Source organism: Oncorhynchus gorbuscha, linkage group LG20, assembly GCF_021184085.1.
Source record: "Oncorhynchus gorbuscha isolate QuinsamMale2020 ecotype Even-year linkage group LG20, OgorEven_v1.0, whole genome shotgun sequence".
NCBI classification, from domain to species: Eukaryota; Metazoa; Chordata; class Actinopteri; order Salmoniformes; family Salmonidae; genus Oncorhynchus; species Oncorhynchus gorbuscha.
In genome coordinates, this window is record NC_060192.1 from 19,358,749 (window position 1) to 19,379,769 (window position 21,021).

Consider the following 21,021-nt stretch of genomic DNA (forward strand, 5'->3'; position numbering starts at 1 on the left):
ACATTTACATACCTGCTTGAGTTTGACCTCCTTCTCATACTGTTTACATTGAAACACACCAAACATCCATCACGAAGACCTTCAGCAGACACAACCTCTCCTACTTTTCTCTCCAAATCCCTAGTCAGTGATCGGACTCACCGCCGTGACTCCTCCCTCGTCCACTACTCTACCTCCACCTTTTTCCTCTCCATCACTAAACTCCAACCAGTCCTCCTCAACTTTTAACCCCCCTTACCTATCCAGCCATCTCTGCTCCAGTCACAGCCCAGTGTTGCTCAACCACCTCCACAGGAGGTAGCGGCAGGCAGACGTGCAATATCCCTGACGTAGTACGAATGAAGACTGAGTAGATCTCGCTTTCTTCGTAGGATACCCCTCAGGTTGAAAGGTTGACCAAACAAATTGGAGGACGTAAAGAACAGACAAGTTTCTAAACAATTAGAGCAGGCAGGAATGATTTTCCACTTTCCTTTTGAGCCAGAGGTTAGCCTGCCAGTGCAGGAGAAATCAGAGTTGCCTGGAATTTAGGCTTACTAGTGTTTTAATCCCCAAAGATGTAACATGCGTTTCTCGAAACACCAAGTGCGATTAGGATTGAAAGAAAGGCAGCGCTGCTCTCGGATCAACCTTCGCCATTCAAGTCTAACCTTAACATTAGAATTATTTCACAATACTGATGACGGATAAGCTCTCAGAGAGTTACCTACCACCTACTACGTCTTCAAATGTTGAAGCAGCTTATTCCAATGCTTACCAAATGAAAATTAACTTAAATCACTTATCATTGAGCACACGTTAGGCTACACATCATGAAATTAGTCAGGACAAATTACAGACAGTAGCCTACTAGTGGCAAAATATAACTCAATTGATGGAACATGACATTTATTTAAATAGGATTAAAATAGGCCTATAGTTAACTCTTTATATTTTAATGCAGTCATGTCGGTTTTCATTTGCAGCATCTTTTCACCCATCGCTTTGTATCAATTCCAAAGACATTGGCAACTTTGTGTTTGTAGTCAACTTTGTTTTGATGTTACCTGTGGTCACAGATACACCATGTGATTCTATGCTCAGCGGAGATCTTCTGTGTATAAAGTGACGTGGGAGGGCAAAAAAGCATTGAATGACTGACTTAGCTGTACGAGTGGTCTGCGGCAGGCGTTAGATTAATAGTGATGGTTCTAACAATGAACTTAGCCTTAAAATGCTTTTGGGAAACCGGGTTTGTAGCAGCTGAGCAGGATCATGCCGTCCTGATGTGTGGGTGGAATCTGAAGAGGTGGTTACATTAAAACCGCCTCGTGATTGGTCGATTGTACCTCAACACTTGGTTTCCATTGTTGAGAGATAAATTCTTATTTACAATGACTGCCGACCCCAGGCCAAACCCGGAAAACGCTGGGCCAATTGTGTGCCACCCTATTGGACTCCCAATCAAGGCCAGATGTGATACAGCCAGTATTCGAACCAGGGTCTGTAGTGACACCTCTTGTACTGAGATGCAGTGCCTTAGACCGCAGTGCCTGTGTTAAGCGTTCTAGTACAGTTAAATAGTTAAGGTCGCTAAAAAATGTAATATCGGTATCGTTTTTGGGGGGGGCAAGGAAAATATCAGATATCAGTATCAGCCAAAAATGTAATAACAGTGCATCACTCATTTCTACCATATAAACCTCACTCAAACATTGTGGTGGTGTTATGGAGTATTCAGGGTACATTCAAGTGTCCTTTCAACCTCTCTAGTGTTCGAATGTGGCAGTGTTTTTGCACACTGGATGTGCCAATATGTTCTACAACACCAACCTCTCTCAAACATTGTGGTGGTGTCTGGGGACATACAGGGGATATGGATGCAGACTGCGTGTAAGTAGCCAACAACATATTTTTGATGCGCAAAGATAGTCACTTGGTGGACATTCGATGATGCAATTAGGTCTTACATCAGATAACATTGGCAATAGGCTAGATTTGTTTCTACCAACCTAACGATTAATTTGACAACCCTCATGTAACTATAGTTCAAACACAGACCAAATCGAAGTGTACCTTGTGTAAGATGTTTGCTGAAAAGTTGTGCAAAATAAACATTTTGACTCTCGGGTCTGGTGATCAATAACGGTAAGTCACAGGCAGACAAAAAGATATCCGCATTATCAGTGGAGTCCCGGCTTTCGATGTGTACCAACGTATTACGTGTTTATTTCTTTTACGCTTCACAACGCTAACCGGAATGTAGGTAGCAGCCATCTTGAAATGAGGTCATTGGCTCGGCCTGCCCTTATAAATGTGTATGCCCATATATGTTCGGCCTGCCCATATATGTTCGGCCTGCCCTTATAAATGTGTATGCCCATATATGTTAGTAAGATGTGACGGCACTGATCAATAGCCAATATACTCAGCTTTCCGCAAACATCCTGCTTTTGCAGAAAGGGGCTACCGTTCTCATACCAGACTGAATTGAATTAAAACAAATATGGATGAAATAGACGCCAGTACTCATTTTAGGTGCCGGTAATGTTTACGTTTAGGTACACGAGCTCCACAATCCTTTTGAGCAAATATTTCATAAGGGTAACAGGAGAAAAACATTTGAGGTGCCAGTACTTAGGTCCAGTGAGCTCCTGCCAAAGTTAAGCACTGGGTTTACCCAGTAAATTACTGGGAGCGTGTGAGTCTTTTTTTTATAACCTACTACAGGGTGTGCCCCATCTGATATTTTTCACTAGATGATACGCACACAAACAGTCAAGGATAACTCTCGGTGAATCAGTCATAGGCTAGGCCTAATTCGCCTTTACCAATAAACGTTTTCCAGATTAGTTTGAAACTATCGTCGTTACAGTTGAAGTTGCTTGATTGAAGTTCCCCGATTGCAGCTGTGGGAGAACCAGCCAATTGCCGCTCACGCGGTTCACAATGGATGAGTTGACCTGAAGCCACGTAGTAATTAAGTCACCTGATGGCCACGTAGTAATTAAGTCACCTGATGTATCTATCTGTTGGTTAATAATTACCCAGGTCTTTGGTATATAAAGGTAGAAGGGTCTCGTCTACATTCCACTCGCTCTTTAGTTCACAATGGCATTCACTGGGAAATATCAGCTTGAATCGCAGGAGAATTTTGAGCCTTTCATGAAGGCAATTGGCAAGTAACGAACTATTGATAGGGTTATACTCTTATCATAGACAGTATAAAACAGCCTCTTTATGAATGTGCAAACAGTTAGTATTTTGTTCTGTGGTGCTATCTTCTCAATTTTCACTTTCTCACTTTTATAAGGGTAGATAAGCCAACTTCTTGATGTTTCAACAGAACATCAACAATCTAAGTTGGCAAAACAATATTTAGTGGGCTGTCATAGTTGGTCAGTAACTTTTTTTTTGTTACTCTGCTCTCTGAGCATCCCAAGACAATCTATACAGTTGACATTAAGTCTTTACATCTTGATTTGTCAAAATTAATGTTTTTCTGGAATTAGTCTTATTACAGCTCAATTTGAGAGTTTGGAATGTGTGATTATATAGCAAATTATGCTATAACTTAAACCTCTACAATAGTTTGATGGCCCTAGGCTATTGCACTTAAAATGCCATACTTTATAGTACTGGATGTCCATGACCCACATGCAGCTGTAAGATTGGTTATGTCAGAAGGTACTCTGCACTTTAGCTCAATGGTTATTTGTAACCAATAGCATAACCCCTGCACCCAAAAATACTGCTAGTTTGGTTGGGGTTCTTATCGTAACTATGGTGCTACTGTTATTCTTAAATCTAAAGCTATCATGCTACAAATTCCCAAATTTTAAAAGCATAGGTTTGTAATTCAACTGGAACCTGCACACCATTGCAAAAGGCTATAGGCTGAAAAGTAAAATGTACTTAGTTTTAAATAAATAGTCAGTTTGTATATGTAGTTCAATGTGTACTGCCAACCCCTTTTAACATGTTCCTCCTCAACACTTAGGTTTGCCAGATGATCTCATCCAGAAGGGCAAGGACATCAAGAGCTTGTCGGAGATTGAGCAGAATGGAGACCACTTCACAGTGACCGTGACCACAGGCACCAAGGTCATGGTCAACTCGTTCACGGTCGGCCAGGAGGCTGAGCTGGAGACCTTGACTGGCGAGAAGATCAAGGTGAGTTGGTCAACTAGACACTCCTGCAATTACTTGGCCTTGTGGGCACACCTGAACATTGGGTAACTTGTATTTGCGTTATAAATAACATGAGTGGGTATTGAGGGCAAAAGTATGCAGCCACTTTTTCCAGTTCCAACTTTTGCACATGAGAAACTGTTTCCTTAGTGCTCGTGCAAAGGTCTTGTTGCCCTCAATTAAGTTTCTCTCCCAACATCAGCTGTTTAATTTTATGATTGATGTTAAACCTGCTTAGGACAAGCTGTAGTGCAGTAACTTGGTATGGTTTAGTATAGTTAGTTTACTACTCCTACATGTTATGTCATGCACTGACTCCTTTACCCTTCCCCAGTCTACGGTGAATCTGGTTGGAAACAAGCTAATCGTCTCAATGAAGGGCGTTGAGTCTGTCACTGAATTCAATGGGGACACCATTATTGCTGTAAGTATGTGGTTGTTGGCCCAGCATGGGTTTGAACTGTGAAATGTGAACTGTAACTGCTGTAGACCCTAATCTGTGCACCTTTCTAGACAATGACGCTGGGCCCCATCGTCTACAAGAGGATAAGCAAGCGCATCTAGGGATCTCTCAACCCTCTTTGAATAAATGAAGGAAATGTATTTTGTCTTTGTGGTTTGTCTATAAAATTTCTTTGTAGCTTTGCTTGAGCTGCAGTATATAGCACTAGATGGCACAATATCAATTTTCACTTATTACGTAATGCATTCAATATTTCACATGGTACTTAGGCACATGGTTGGTACACTGATTCAATCTTTACTAGCATAAAGGTGGGAGCAATCATGATTTCACAGGTACTTTGAGCCTTACAGATGTAGATGAGGCCTCCTTGTATATTGTAGTTCATACAGATGGAAGTCTCAATGTTAAAAGCAGGAACTTCACTACTTACATTCCAACAGAATATCTAGCTATTGCAAAACTTCTGTAACCCACTTTCAATGTGAGAAGTGATGCTTCTGGGTAGATTTGGTGACTACTCATACCCTTGAAATGCAGTGTCTACAGAAGCTTATTGCTTGTGGCTGAGAGCCTTTATGTTGTCCTCAACACTGCTTGCTTCAGCCATGGGCTTGTTCTGCAGGGCAGCCTCTCTCATGCTGTGGTAGACATGCTCGTTCTGCTTGAACATCCTCAGCTCCATCTCCGTCTGCATACGCATTGACTAGGAAACAAAGTCAGGGGTCAAAAGTCTAAGTCAACACTACCTGACATTCTACACTTCTATTTAATTTAACATTTGTTCTCTACTGAACGGGGCTGTCTTTGTTAAATTCCAAAAGCTAAATGACCTTAAGGTATTTGGTACCTCAAGGTCCTTGGTAATAGGGTGGTTGGGTCCATGGGTGACCATGAGGATGGCGTAGGCTTTGCAGATCATCTCATGGCCAACCTTGATGAGCCCTGCGTGCCAGTGGGTCACACCAGCACGCATGGTGGCCATGCCCAAATGGGCATTATTGGGATGGTACAACTTCCTGCTCGGGGGAGGGATAAAGATTAGTTAAGTGAAAGGAATGTGATGTCAATGCTAGACATGCTAATCTTATGGGCACATTGGTCTCCTCCCCATCACTCACATGTAGCCCTCCACCAGTCTGCCTGCGTATTCTGCAGCCTCTGAGAAGAACTGCAGGTAGGACAGCACCTCACTGGCTGTACTCAGCATACGCAGATGGTACAGGTGTGTCTTACCAAACACGGGCTCCTGTTTGTCTAGACACTCACGACACAGCTTCACCACCTATAGTGGGTGAGTTATATGGGCAAGAGAAAGATGGTTCTTTATCAAGCTCAATGCCATTCCTAATGGTAAAGGATGGGATTGTTACCTCATGGAAGTCGCCAGCAGTGCGAGCTGCCTCAACCTTGGCCAAGCACTCCAAACTGAACTCCTCTACCTCCTTTACCAGCTGATCAGAGGGCTGAGAATAGTTAAAATAAGTGTTAGTGTAGGACTATTTAGGAAACATGCACACCACATCATTCACTCCTGATTGACAGTCAAAGCTCATGACAAATGCAGTACTGCAGACGACCACAAGTGACATACACAACTGTTTCATTGAAGGACATGTTGGTCCAGTAAGTAGTCAAACACCTGGTGACCTAATGGTCAATTTGCTCTAAGTCAATGCCTAAACATGGATATATAACTTATGTCCATGTCATTGACCTGTGTCTAAAGACATGGTCATGTGCTGGAGGAGTTAATCATAGGATTTAGCAATGTCTCAATTGGAATTCAGCATCAGGTGATGAAATCACAGATAACCAGAATGACTTAACTGCTACATGTATTTTGTTTTATGGTCTCTGCTAATGTTTAGGGTGGGGATAATGTGAGGCACGATTGAGTTAAGGGTGAGGGGAAGCATGGAACTTGAAGGCCCCTGGGCCCTCAAGAGGTATGATCATTTTAAAACGTGCTTCTGACGCATCAGCTGAGAGGTGCCCATCTGCGTGCAAGAGTTACGTGCCCAAAGTGAGTCTGGTATGGCAGGGTCCAGGGAGCCAGAACCCCATTGTTTGGAATGGAAGGAATTGACACCAACCCTGTCCTTAGCCCGCCACAACTTTCCCCACCTTGTTTCCATCGGTCTCCTTGGCAGCCATCTTTAGGTCATCCTTGAGGTGCTCGCTGCAGCTTTTACAGGTACAGTCAAAGTGGTACTGATGCTTCAGGGCGCGCTGGCGGTCCGTTGACACATTCAGGAAGTCCACGTAGCCCACCGTCAGTTCCTCGTTGTCAGCAATCTTACTCAGCGCACGCAGCTCGATCCTGGGGGAGCAGGGTGGCATGGTTAGCTCTGGGCCTTAGTGTACCGGCTGCTCTAGGATCAGCTCTAAATGTCACATGCTGGGCCATAGAACAGGCCCGAGAGAAGTTGATAAGCGAGATGCTGTATTGTGATGTCATGGGACTAACCATAGCCAAGGTGTCTCCGGAAAGGTGATTGACTCCTGTCCTGGGGGGCCAGAGCAGCGAACAGTTTTGAGCGGGAACTGTACTTCCTCAGTGGTAGGGAGGCGAGCAGGCCAGAGGTGGATGAACGGTGTGTAGGGCCTGATCAGAGCCCTGATGCGAGCTTCAACTAGGAGTTCTATTTGGATCATTAATGAGATGACAGTGCCTGGATTAGGACCTGCGCCGCTTCCTGTGGCAGGGTTCCCGGATGTTGTAGAGCATGAACCTACAGGAACGGGGCCTTGATGTTAGTTGAGAACGAGGGTGTTGTCCAGGATCACGAGTTCTTAGCGCTCTGGGAGGAGGACACAATGGAGTTGTCAACCGTGATGGCGAGATCATGCTGTGCATAGCAATGATAGGAGAGACCATGTGAGGTTATTGTGATCGCCAGTCATGGGACTAACCAGAAAGGGGAGGGAGTCTCAGTTGAATGACTAGTCTTGAAACCTGACTGATTTGGATCAAGAAGGTCATTCTGAGAGATAGCGGGAGCTACGTTCAAGAGTTTTGGAGAGAAAAGAGAAGCTGTCTGCATAGCAATGATAGGAGAGACCATGTGAGGTTATGACAGAGCCAGTGACACCTGAGAATAGGGAGGGCCTAGAACAGAGCCCTGGGGGACAAAATAGGTCTAGAAGGATGAGAGCAGAGGAGAGAGAGTTAGCTTTAGCGGTGCGGAGCGCCTCCGTGATACAGAGAAGAGCAGTCTCAGTTGAATGACTAGTCTTGAAACCTGACTGATTTGGATCAAGAAGGTCATTCTGAGAGAGATAGCGGGAGAGCTGACCAAGGACGGCACGTTCAAGAGTTTTGGAGAGAAAAGAAAGAAGGGATACTGGTCTGTAGTTGTTGACATCGGAGGGTAAAAGGGTAGTGTAGCCCCTAGGAAGTATTTGGATCATTTATGGCACAGGTAGTAGTGTGCTTTCCCTGTTAGGGTAGGGCTGTGACTGAGTTCAAGCCATCCTACAAATGTTCCCTCTCAATTGCTACGATAGCAAAAGTGCAGGAAAGCAATTACATTGACATAGTTTGCCAGGTACCTGGCAGCATTTAGGGTCTTTTGGAGATAGGAAACTGTGAAACCTTCATTTGCCAGTCAGCAAACATAAACATCACTGATTGGATAATCCTGGCTGCTCAAAGTTCAGAAGGTTATATTGATCGTTCAGAGTTCAATAACTTCTTGGACTGTTGGCTCCTGATGAGCAATAAATGACGCTTTAGAGAAACATCGACAGACAGTTTGCAGAGACAGTGGGGGTTTCCATTTCCCTCAACTTGAAGAAACAGTCTAACAAAGCAGTTGGGGATTTTGCACTGACAGATGACCAAAAACACATCTCAGGTCATCACCAACACAATGCAAGCAGTTAAAAAAAGAAGAAAAAAAGCATTATTGTTATGATGGGATGTTTTGAAGTAATATTAAGGTAGATGACTGAAATTGAACAGTCTCTCACAATAGACACACCACTCAACAAAGCCCCAAGCAGGACAGCAACTCAGTCCTACTGGGAGCTAAAGAAACCATGCTATACGTTTTAGTTAGACCCAATTTGTAGAGTTTCATAATATTTCGTTTTCACCCTCCTAGGGGTTAAATTTGAGACTTGTGAGAATTACTCTTTCAATCTTGTTCACTGAGCAAAATAGTGCTGTAGTCTACTGCTAAAGAAAAAAATGAGAAATATAGGGAAAATCACATCAATGTAATAGTCAAGGTTAGAATGCCTGAGTGTAATTTGGTACAGTTCTGTTTTTACTTCCTCACTATCATCCAGTGATAGAGGTTTATAACAGGTGATGAGATCTTTGAGGATTGGCTGTTCAAGGTTCAAAGGTTAGACGTTAGCTCAAAGCAGACAGGCAGACCCACCTCCTTTTAGAGTGGTAGGCTGCGTTCAGAGTTGACTGACTGGAAGAGAAGATGGCAGTCAAAGTTTACAAATCACATATAAATCTCACTCTTTATCTTTCTCTCTTGGGATACATACTTGCCATGGTTCAGGATGACAGTACAGTTGGGCCAGCAGTCGTGGTTGACCAGACACAGGTTAGGGAACAGACCCACTCCCACCGCCTGCAGACCCCTCTGGTCACTCAGAGTAAAGCCATTACACTTGATCTACAGATCGATGGAGGGAGAGGGACAGATAGAATGAGAATGCCAGAAACAAAGTGAAATAACTGGATGGTAAGATGACTAATTCAGTGATACGTACTATGCCAAAGATGTGTGAGATGTACTCCTTGCCATGCCTGGTTTTGGGACAGTAGTCCAGGAAGTTTTGCATGTCGATCTTGAGCTCTTTGAAATCCTCAGCGAGCATGTCGGCCACGTGGTCCTCCAGCTGGTCCACAGAAGTCAGCTGGCCGTCCGACACAATGCCTGTGTCCTTCTGTATGCGCCACAGCACACGGGCAGTAAGACTGGAGAGGAACAGGGAGAGTTACCATTAATTAGCATTATAGTTTTTTTTTAACTTGCCACGGCATTGACAACAACCCACCCCAGTATTTCTTCCCCTTTCCCTCCATTCTCCTCCTACTCACATTTTCCTCCTCCACCTCCTCTCTTCTTTAACTCTCCCATTCTCCTCTCCCTCCCTTCACGCCCTCCCTCCTTGCTTCCTTACCGTACATTCTCATTGGGGGCCTTTTCGTACTTCTTGATGGCGGCACACTCCTGCTTGTGCTCATCCCAGCATGCAGTCTGGCAGGTTCGGTCACAGTAGTGGGCGAATTTACACTGGGCACAGCGGTGCAGGTTGGCCTGGCGACGGAAGCAGCTATGGCACACCTGCTGAGACAGACTGGAGGGAAGGTAAGGGAGGTCATGGGTTAGAGGTCATGATTTCTTATGGGGTTGCCCAGCCCCCTGGCACTCTTGTAGTCAAACTCTGTTGCAGTCTCATGCTCCCTCCTATCCTTGGTACTTTAACTATCATATTCATATGGATGTAGATATGAACAAAGCAAGGCAATAACCAGTGGATCTTATCAGGGACTGATAATGGAGTGGATTTATTTAGCTAGCTATTTTCACTGTGGTGGGTCTCAAATACATTGATTGTTCCCATTTGAAACGGGGGTTGATTAGATGGCCGTGGTTGTGTGAGAAGCCAGCAGGTTGGAGAGATAAATACCAGGGATATGTTGGTGTGCTGAAGAGTAGGCTTTTAGGGATGAATGATGAGCTCTCATCAAACTGAGTAGGGAGCCATTTCTGTACCTTATCAGTAAAGAGTATGACCTTTTCTGTGTCGGCATTTAAATCTCTAAGTCCATTACTCCTTACCTCATATTTCCACTTTCCTTTTTTTCTATAGGTCTTTCCTGGCTATCCTCTTGTTTCCCCTCACCCTTTTTCAGTGTCATCATACATATCCCAAAAATATTGGCTTGTATTACTTGTGTGATATATTTACATAATGGGCTATTCTGAGATGACATTACGGAAACATGATGACATTCTCCACACACGTTCCACACGTCTCTCTCTACTTCATCTCTCTCTCCTCTCTCTCTCTCTAAAACTCTGTTTGTAATTCATCGGAGAATGTTTCCACTGTCATTCCATGTACTTGTCGAGCTCCACCATTATATCACTGCTGGTGTATATATGTTTATTTATGTGGGGTTCAGTGGCTAAGCTATTAGCCTCATCCATAGCTCGGAGGACTTTAGCTATTTATGGTGAAAGGTCTTGGTCTACTAGTCATATGAGAACTAGCCTATATTTCTGTTGCCTTATTATACAGTAAGGCCCATAGTTGTTCAATAAACTAACTGAGTACATGATTTACTCTACCTATGACAGTTGAACATCAAGCACACATCAAAATATTTAAACAATGTGGACAACAACAAAGTTACCTTAAAACAATGCATACTGTAATTATCTTTATGATTGTGCCTGTAGTTTCATAGTTTTCAATTGAAACAGGCCCCAGCTGCCTAGGGACCCCCACTTTATACAGCCTATATATTGAATAAATTCCTAAAATTAAAAACGTACATGAAATACATATTTTCCATTATTGGATAAACATAATCATAGCAACTAATGTCTGTGGAAAAATGTGCCCTTTGGGGTTAGGGGGTGCTCAAAATGTCCCCTCAAGGGGGGGCCCCTCAACAACAACATTCTTTAAACGCCCATGTAGACAGGCACCTGACTGGTCCCAGCTTTCACTCCCTCTGATGTGCCAACAAAAAGGTACCCGAGATCCCATTTCTAAAGTTAAGAAATCACACAATACATGAGGCCAGACATCCTAAAAATAAAAAAAAGAACAATAATCTAGCAGCATTCAAACCTACTTTCTGAACATGCTTGTTGTACACAACTTCCTAGATCTCTGAACTTTGCCTTGAGGTGAAGGCCGGGGAGTACAGTATGTTTTTGTATATAAAAATAGAACATTTTGTGGCACACATTCAATATTCCTGGATAAACATGTCCTATTGGACATTACTGTGTATAGGCTAGACCCTCTAGAACCATTTTAACCCAAGGTCTGCAAAACGTTTTAGCATAGGTCTAGAAAGATGTGTAAGGGACACAGCAATGCTAAAAACATAATACTAAACAACGGTTGCTTAAAATAAAATGCCACACCTTGAAGACAAGCTATGGGCTTGTGTGTGTAAACAGTTTATCCCATGGGTCTCTGGGAGTGTGTCTAAAATGATATAGCTAGTTTGTTAATGCCTGCACTGATTGTAGGCATGCTGAAAAGCTTCAGGAACACATGTGATCTTCTTTTCTAAGAAATATGAAATGACTGCCTGATGATCTTCCTTCTGCTTTCCTGAAATTTTCAATACCTATCTGAAACACTTAAATCACTGGAAAGCATATTTAATTCAGATTTAAATTTGGTATTACCTGATTTGACATCTTTGTGTTATCTTTGTGTTATAAGGCCAGATTCAAAAGCATCATGAAATAATGTTGACAGATTTGTTTCTGATTCGCCTAGGGTCCTAAAATAGAAAACAAAATAGTGTGATGGTCAATGATATCCCTATTTTAAAACAAATATGTTAACATTGTAGTAAATATAGTACTGAAATGCATGTATTCAGTGGAATGCACTGTACTTCGACATTGTGAAGGTCTGCCACATCTCTCCTTTGAAAGTGAACTGAGTCATTGGATTATTATGATGTTTCCTTTATGCAGTTTGGCTCATTGAACGGGTCAGAATCTATGTTTAAAGGTGTTGAGTGGTATGGAGGTTTTTTGCAATACGCTGTAGATGTATGTGTTCCAGAGTAGAGACCCACAATAGCTACTGAGTTACCTGAATGTCTTGTATTTATATGGTATTGGCTTTTCATTCTTAGTAGTTTCTCAATGTTCATCTCAAAGTGCACCGGATTGATAACTGTTAATTTTTAAAAACATTTTCAAATCCTACGTCTGCTGTTTAGTAAGATGTGGTTGGGCAGGGGGGAAAGTATATGTCACTTTGGTGGTGACATGTTGTAGACACACAAACAGGTATTACAATATACAGTGTATCAATCTTGTTAAACCTCCATCTACTACTGTACAGTTCAGTGTTCAGTGCACTCTGTTTCTCTGTGTGTGTGTGTGTGTGTAGTGAGAGGTCACGGTCTCTATATCTGCTGGAATGCTGGTCACCGATATGCCTGTTTATGCTGCGGGACCAGTGTGGGGCCATATAAGAACTAGCGTTGGTAGGACAGCAAGAATGCAGCTCTTATCGTTCAGGAATTGTGTCATAATTGCTCATATTTGCCAGGTTGCAGTTGTAAATGAGAACTTGTTCTCAACTGGCCTACCTGGTTAAATAAAGGTCAAATAAAAATCCCAAGCCTTTGCAAGGCTGGAGCCAAATTATTAGGAAGAATATCACAAATGCATTCATTTCATTTCCGCCAGTCATTTTGTGCGGTTTTGTCAAAGCCCCTTCTACTAAAGAGTCATGCGCGAAAACAAATTCAACGTGCCCACTGGCTATATAAACCGGTGGGTGCAAAGTCAAACAGCCCGCCCGCTGGTTTCGCGGTGACCACATGGTCCTAAGGAACACAGGTGCTTTTTTGTTGTTGTCTTTTAACAGCCTGCAATTTTCTTTCAGAGGCGGCTTTCTTTTTTACAGCCTGCTATTCGACCATCAAAAGGTTCAGGGCTGGACCAAAAACATTGACAGTGAGTGAATCCTGCCTGGTAAAAACATTGGATTATTTTTATAATCTAGTGTAATATATGTGAATGTGTGAAATTTACTCCTCGGCCTGCACCTGCGAATATCTAGCGTTTCGCGTGGCGCTGACTGGTAAAACACTTCAGGAGGGCGGTCACGTGTGCTAGCAAGGCAGAGGTCCCGAGTTTGCGTGAGGTGTGGGCTGAAACGGGATGAAGTGGTACTCGCTAAAGCAAGCAGCGTGACGTCGTTTACACGAGCTCCATGTTGATTTACAAAGCTTGGGCACCTACTACACTATACCCAACATTGAACCCAATGCAGAGGACCTCTCTAATCATACCAGTCAACATGATGAGCTGAACAATCCGCTCTGATGCTGACGTTTTTCTGTGTGAGAATTTTGGGAAGTACACTTTGGAAAGAATAATGCTGAATCATGAATTGTTATTCTCTTGGAGGCAAAAGACACACAGTGTGACATCACTTTACTGTATATGAGTAGCACATTACTGAAAGTGTGTCAACATGACTGTATCTGCAAGACAAACGCATTTGCAAGCATTTAAACAACCGGATGTGAAGTTTTGGACAAACTGGATTGCAATGTATTTCAATAATATTTTGTTTGGTTGTAATATTAAACAGATAATAAAAATGAATTACATTAATACTTGAACAGCAGGTAACCTTTTTAACCCAGCACCTGAGGAGTAACTATATGCTCATTCCACTATGAGATACCAATACTATACATGGCCACCATGAATCAGGCCCATCCTGTCAAAGACAGCAGAATGGATGTATTTTTTAAATAAAAAGAACCACAATCTCAAATTGTTAAAGATATGCATTGATACAGGAACCATATAGGTATAATTTGTGCATTACATTTGGCTTTATTACTGAGAAATAATGGATGTGTGCATGCCACAGAGATTTTGCCATTATGACCCAAATCTCCATGCATTGGGCCCTACCTGTCGAAGACCACTGCAGCGAAGCTGGGCTCAGCGAACACTACCTCCCCAGCCCAAAGGTCTTTGGTGGTCCTAAGACCCCTGCCCTTCTCCCCAGCATCAAACACCTCTACGTTGTCCATATCCAGGGTCATTACCAAGTGGACAAGACTGGAACACCTCACAGATAGAGGTTAAAAAGAGAGGGAGAAGGAGTAGTGCTGTCTGGAGTGCGCTTCTAAAACGTTCAGCACCTGCCCTTCTCCTCAGCCCGACCCCACCCTCCAAATATAGACTGGCCTTCCTGGGACTGTACCATCTGTGTGTGGGGGGGCTGTGGGAGTCTAGGGCCTTGAGAGTGGAAGTCCTGGGAAGGCTTACTCCATAGGGGGAAGAGTTGTACAGGTCTGCCTGGATATCCTCCCCTACTTTGGGGTTGGTTGAGGCCAGGCCTCAGGGGTATTTTTGTCTGGCAGCTGTGTCTGTATGTCTCTGTCTGGGGAGGTAGTAGGCAACTGACTTGGAAGAGACCTGATCAAACACTTCTCTCTGTTGCTTTTGTTCTCACTCTAGCTAATGTATCTGTCAGTATCACAGTCTGCAGTTTGCTCTTCTCTGCTTTCTGTGTCTGGCTCATTCACATTGGCTGTTCACACTTTCCTCTCATCCAGTGTCCCTTTCTCCCTTTTGTCAAAATATATACATCTCAAGGACAGCAAGACTGTCATATATGAAGAATGGTCAAGTGCAATTAAATACATTGTTCTGTAATTTGTAGTTATATAGGATAGACCTATTTAATACCAAACAATAAAACCTAATTGAAAGTCATGATTTATTGAATGCTGTAATATCCTGTCTCAACAAACCAGGACTTGACAATGACATACATTTTGGATATATGCTGCATGGGTCATATTTTCCCTTTCACGTCAACAGGGTGATTAATACTCTGAAAGAACACCACCCAAAAGAAGCAAGGATGCTTCTGGGATTACACAGCCTTGTGAAGACAGACTGTTTACAGTGGGAGAGTGGTGAGGGGGAAGAGAAGTTAGAAAAGCAGAAGGGGGAGGAGAGGAGGATAGGATTTGTGTGCCTGTCACATGTAGCTCCTGGCAAATGTTCTTTGGAAGGTGAAGATGGGAGAGACTTAAGACAGTGGCTCTGAGCATTTACCCTATTTGTCCTGTTGTACTCAAAGGTCTGATTGGTCTGGTGCTGCAGAAACGAAACACTGATCAGCTGAGTAGGAAACTATGCAACACCATCTGTGAATCTAAGATCATACCACAAAGCATTTGACTTCATAACAGCAGAATAACTATGAATACTGTAATGTAAGCAGTCAAACGAGTATAATATTAGTTTCCAAATAAAAATAAACTGCAGGAATTTTGTTATTTTATATGATTTTCACTTCGCGGCTGAGCCATTGTTGCTCTTGGATGTTTGCACTTCACAATAACAGTACTTACAGTTGACCGGGGAAGATCTGTCAGGGCCAAAATTTTACAAACTGACTTGTTGGTTCCACATTGAAAGTCACGGAGTTCTTCAGTACAGGGCATTCTACTGTCATTGTATGTAAATGGAGATTGCATGGCGGTGTGCTCAATTTTATACACCTGTCAGCAACAGATATGGTTGAAATAGCCAAATTCACTCATTTGAAGGGGTGTCCACATACACTACATGTCCAAAAGTATCTGTATTCCTGACAGAGGGAGTGGGTTACATTAATGGGTGTGTGTGATTCAATTACATAAAAGGCCTTTAAAATGTCCCCAAAGTGGGCCTCCCGGTGGCGCAGCGGTCTAAGGCAGTGCTAGTTGTGCCACCAGAGGCTCTGTTGCAGCCGGCCGTGACTGGGAGGTCCATGGGGCAACGTACAATTGGCCTAGCGTTGCCTGGGTTAGGCCGGTAGGGATATCCTTGTCTTTCAGCGCACTAGCAACTCCTGTGGCTGACCAGGTCACTAGGTGTACGGTATTTCCTCAGACACATTGGTGCGGCTAGCTTCCGGGTTGGATGCGCGCTGTGTTAAGAAGCAGTGCAGCTTGGTTGGGTTGTGTTTCAAAGGACACATGGCTCTCGACCTTAGTCTCTCCCGAGCCCATATGGGAGTTGTAGCAATGAGACAAGACAGTAACTACTAATAATTGGATACCATGAAATTGGGGAGAAAAAGGGGCTAAAAAAAGTCTAAAGTATTTTAAGCCAATACACAAATCAACCCATACAGTTACATGAGAATACAACAATTATAAGCAATATACAGTACTCAAATGCACACTCTATTTAACAAAAATGTCAACAGTGCATTTACAGTTCCCAACCACATTGAACACTAAAAAGTCCACTCCAGTGTAAAGCACAGGAGAGAGAGAGTGTGACACAGACAGACAGAATGGTCTTGGCTGTTAACTTCTGTCTCAGTTGCACTCATCTGCCTGTCTGTCCAATACACCATTGGTTTGTCTGTCGCGCCAACCCAGAGCTCTCACACACACAGAAGAAACATTTACATCCTCCTTCTTGATAGCTGGTGCGCTCTTAAGACCTCTTAAGGATCGGCTCCCTTTTTCCAATTTACGCCTAAAATGACATACCCAAATCGAACTGCCTCTAGCAAAGATATGCATTTTCTTGGTACCATTTGAAAGAAAACATGACGTATGTGGAAATATGAAAGGAATGTAGGAGAATAACACATTAGATCTGATAAAAGATCATACAAAGAAACAAACGTTTTTGTACCATCTTGAAATGCAAGAGAAAGGCCATAATGTATTATCCCAGCCCAGATGCAATTTAGATTTTGGCCACTAGATGGCAGCTGTGTATGCAAAGTTTTAGACTGATTCAATGAACCATTGCATTTTGGGGGGAAAAATGGTTTCAAGACTGCCCAAATGTGCTCAATTTGTTTATTAATAACATTTCATGTTCAAAACTGCACTCTCAAACAATAGTATGGTATTATTTGACTGTAATAGTCACTGTAAACTGGACAGTGCAGTTAGATTAACAAGAATTTAAGCTTTCTGCCAATATCAGATATGTTTTTGTTACATACAACCTCATACTAATCGCATTAGTCTACATTAGCGCAACTGTCCCACAGGGAACACGCCAATCATGAAGAAGTTATTGGTAGCGCACGGTGAAGGCTCTGTGCAGGATTTCACCACAACACTGAAACATATGGAATACCTCCATGAAATGCCACAAGTAGAACACAACAACTCTTAAAAAGCAAAGGCATTAATAAAAGTGCAGACAGGAAGATAGGAGAAAATAATCGCTCTATACTGTTTAACAGCGGTAAATTTGGTCTCAATAAATAGGAATGATTTTGAATGGTACATCTATACTACAAAAACAGACCTACATATAAGCAGAGGTAATGCAAGAAGGCACCATTCAAGTATACACGTATGATCATACAAGGAAAAGGGAAAGAATCAACGTTAAATCACCAATAAGTTGCGGCCTTCACTTGATTTCATTGGTTTTGTTAGGCTGTGACCATTTGCACAAACACGAGCATATCAGCACCACTAACAACTAGGAAATGGCAGATCAAAAGATGCACAGTTTAGAGTTCAGGAAACTTTGTTTGAGATAAAGAACTTTAATATATGCTATTTTGGTACCAAAAGTTCCAAGGCAAATTAGAACAGTACTGTCATGGGATGGAATGTTAGGCCCTAACATTGACTCAGGATAGTTTGCCAAACTCAGTAACTACAGTAGGCCTATGGCATTGGATGACAGAAACGTCTTCAACCTTCCTTCTCTCCATGTCTCCTGATTCGGTAAACGGTTCACTCAATCCTTACCACCTTCACAAACAGGTTTAGAATCAGATCTTATTAACCCAAAACCATCTTTGAAGCGAACAAACTAATCTGTACCAGTTGTTCTGGCTATAAAATTGTACCTACACCAGAAATATTAATCTCCAGTCTGAGCCACACTGAGTCTTCTAGTTCCCCCCTCTCTCCCTACAGATCATAGAAATCAAGGTGTGCTCCGGAGGGGTATTCATCCTTCAGCAGCACCTTCATCAGTTTAGCACAGGAGTCTTCACAGGTGAGCAGCTGACCCTGGGAGAGCATGACTGAGAAGGACTTCCTCACACCAGGGTCTGCCGTGCAGTCCCTGGCCTCGACCTGCATGTCTGTGTCCAGGGGACCTAGAGAAACACAGAGAGACAGGATCTAGGTTGGTCACAAGTCACTGGATGGTCAAGTTAGAAAGGAAACAAATTGCAATATCGTGATAATGTGCAGTCATGATGATCCATTTCAAGGGTAAATTTCAGCTGAACTGGAATTGACCCCAGGCCTGACTAACATAGCTAAGTTCATAGGTCAAAGACATCCATAATAAATCCATTCAGTGCTCTATATCAAAATCAGTAGTCTTACTACCTGGGGATTAATTTAATCTCCAATGCCAGGTTGAATTAGTCTGGCAACGCCAAACTCTCAAAGTCCTCCTGACTTCAGAGTCTGAAATGGGGCTGTTCTCGGCACAATGCATCAAATGAAGGGTGCTGTGCTTTTACTGGTTGACTATCCTGTCTTTCTCACCTACAAGCAGCCACACACAGCCCCAGGGCACCACCCCCTTCCATTACAATGGTTGGATTTTCAAATTAAAAAAAATAGGAGGGGAAAAATAAAGTTCAGGTAACCAATCAAATATGTCACACAATTTAATAATAATAATAATAAATGCCATTTAGCAGACGCTTTTATCCAAAGCGACTTACAGTCATGTGTGCATACATTCTACGTATGGGTGGTCCCGGGGATCGAACCCACTACCCTGGCGTTACAAGCGCCATGCTCTACCAACTGAGCTACAGAATTTCTGAGCGCATATTGCTTTAACAAACAACCTCCTTTCCAGACCAGTGTGGTCACAGCTCACCCTGCACTGTAAGTCACGTGGGTCGTGTCAGCCAGGCTAAGGTTGAATGGCTCTTGACAGACACAAGAACGATGACCAAGTCAATTTCATATGCTTTAAAAAAAAAAAAATATATATATATATAAATGGAATAAAGGTCAGTTCAGGAGTGTGTACCTGAGGTGTATTGTTTTATTTATCAGAGGTGAAAAGCCTAAAGCTACCTGGGGAATAGTTGAGTACACGAAGGTCCGGCTCCTCCTCTGCCAACACACGGAACATCATGTCTCGGGCTGCCTTGCCTGTGCAGTACAGCACCCAGGAGGGGAGGGGCTGCAGGGCACACAACGAGCTCACGTTGACTACACAGCGCCGCAGCCCCTGTCGTCGTGGGAACACCTGCAGCAGGCCGGCTGTCAGGCTGAGGGCGGAGCTTACGTTGAGTGACAGGTAGGAGTCCACCTCCGCCATGTTGGTGAAACTCTGGGCATAGCGCGACACGTCTCCCAGAGAGGCTGGAGGGGGAGGGGAACAGGGGGAGGGAATGGGAAAATGTCATTATACAACGGTTGAATTATATCACTTAATTGCAGTGTGTGGACTAGGCCTACTAGACTGTATAGTCCGACTATTGTAACTTTAGGAGATTTGATGAGCACAATCAAATACTAATTTATTTATTAATAAAATCTAATTGTAACTAAAGATGAGAAAAATAATTAGACCTAATTTGAAAATCTGTAAACTGAACACTTTTTGTTGGATAATTGTCATAGTAGACGTATGGAAGTCAAGCAAGCAGGAAGGCAGTAAACTGTTACAGGTGGATAAAATAATTTACCAGCATTGTTTATCAGTATGAAATGTTCAATATCCTCGGAGGAAATCTCTTTCGCGGCTCTGATGACACTTTCCACCCCTTCTTTCATTCCCAGGTCTACGACAACACAACGAGTTACCAACCCTGCCCTGCCCGCATCCGACGAAGCCAAATTTTCCTGGAGTTCCCGCAATTTCTCATCGGAGCGAGCGGCCAAAACAAGCACCGACCTCGGTTTAAGTAACAGGGAAATCTCTTTCGCTATGGTTCGGCCAAATCCTTTGGACGCCCCGGTGATGATGCATAGCGCTCTCCCTAGGTCCTTCGCGTCTGGTATAATTACGTTGCAGATACCATTGGCCTGCATTTTGATGAAATGGGAGCGGAGATGTACAGCTTCTACTTAAAGGCTGGCAGAGTTTTGTAAAGAACCGTTTTAAAATAATTGTTCAAATCGATTAGATTGAGGAACGGATATGAAAGCCAAAAATAAACATGACGAATGAGCACTCCTTTTATCCCGCCCACTTTATGATGTTCAAGCAAATTCGCGATTTAGTTTGTAAAATGAATAAAATGTAAAATGTTTTATTATATGCCTAGATGTGGGCTGTGCTGGCCAAAGTGTGTTCTTATCAATGATGTATCTTATTGTAGCGATATCTGCGCTTATAAACTGGGGTCGCTACATTATTTAAGCAAATGAAAAATGAAAATATAAAATAAGACAACCGAGGTAAAGCCAGTTTCAAGCTGGATATTCGCGCTTTCAAACCTCAGTAGCCACTTGAGCCATAGACTCCAAATAAGTGTCATAATGTTGGAAAAATTGCACACAACATTGCACAGGTCTTATTTAACATTGGACATGAATTCGCTTTTCAAAGCTAATAAACATGTGTAAATGTGAGCAGCATTTTGTAGTCCTAGTTGAATTCGTTAGGGAGCGTAAACAAAGTACAAACTTTTTTACATTCAAATTTCAATAGTTC

At 42.9% G+C, this 21,021-nt stretch overlaps 3 protein-coding genes across 4 annotated transcripts; 1 reads left to right on the forward strand and 2 right to left on the reverse strand.

The window, feature by feature from the left end:
* Window positions 1–3,003: 3,003 nt before the first annotated feature.
* On the forward strand, window positions 3,004–4,773 carry LOC124007264 (fatty acid-binding protein, liver-type-like). Its single transcript, XM_046317699.1, has 4 exons — window positions 3,004–3,157; window positions 3,980–4,152; window positions 4,505–4,594; window positions 4,684–4,773. The coding sequence occupies exons 1-4, from the start codon at window positions 3,091–3,093 to the stop codon at window positions 4,732–4,734; spliced, it is 381 nt and encodes a 126-aa protein (XP_046173655.1). The 5' UTR covers window positions 3,004–3,090; the 3' UTR covers window positions 4,735–4,773.
* Window positions 4,774–4,909: 136 nt separating this feature from the next.
* On the reverse strand, window positions 4,910–14,598 carry LOC124007259 (histone-lysine N-methyltransferase Smyd1-like). Of its 2 annotated transcripts, XM_046317692.1 has the most exons (10): window positions 14,308–14,598; window positions 9,785–9,961; window positions 9,371–9,578; window positions 9,143–9,273; window positions 9,025–9,063; window positions 6,761–6,956; window positions 6,007–6,099; window positions 5,755–5,918; window positions 5,484–5,652; window positions 4,910–5,339 (listed from the first exon to the last, which is right to left on the reverse strand). In XM_046317692.1, the coding sequence occupies exons 1-10, from the start codon at window positions 14,439–14,441 to the stop codon at window positions 5,187–5,189; spliced, it is 1,464 nt and encodes a 487-aa protein (XP_046173648.1). In that variant the 5' UTR covers window positions 14,442–14,598; the 3' UTR covers window positions 4,910–5,186. The 2 variants fall into 2 exon arrangements, with proteins under 2 accessions (XP_046173648.1, XP_046173649.1); XM_046317693.1 differs by lacking the exon at window positions 9,025–9,063.
* A 1,887-nt stretch (window positions 14,599–16,485) lies between these two features.
* On the reverse strand, window positions 16,486–20,552 carry LOC124007260 (sepiapterin reductase-like). The gene is made up of 3 exons (XM_046317694.1): window positions 20,051–20,552; window positions 19,434–19,724; window positions 16,486–18,487 (listed from the first exon to the last, which is right to left on the reverse strand). The coding sequence occupies exons 1-3, from the start codon at window positions 20,394–20,396 to the stop codon at window positions 18,297–18,299; spliced, it is 828 nt and encodes a 275-aa protein (XP_046173650.1). The 5' UTR covers window positions 20,397–20,552; the 3' UTR covers window positions 16,486–18,296.
* Window positions 20,553–21,021: the final 469 nt, after the last annotated feature.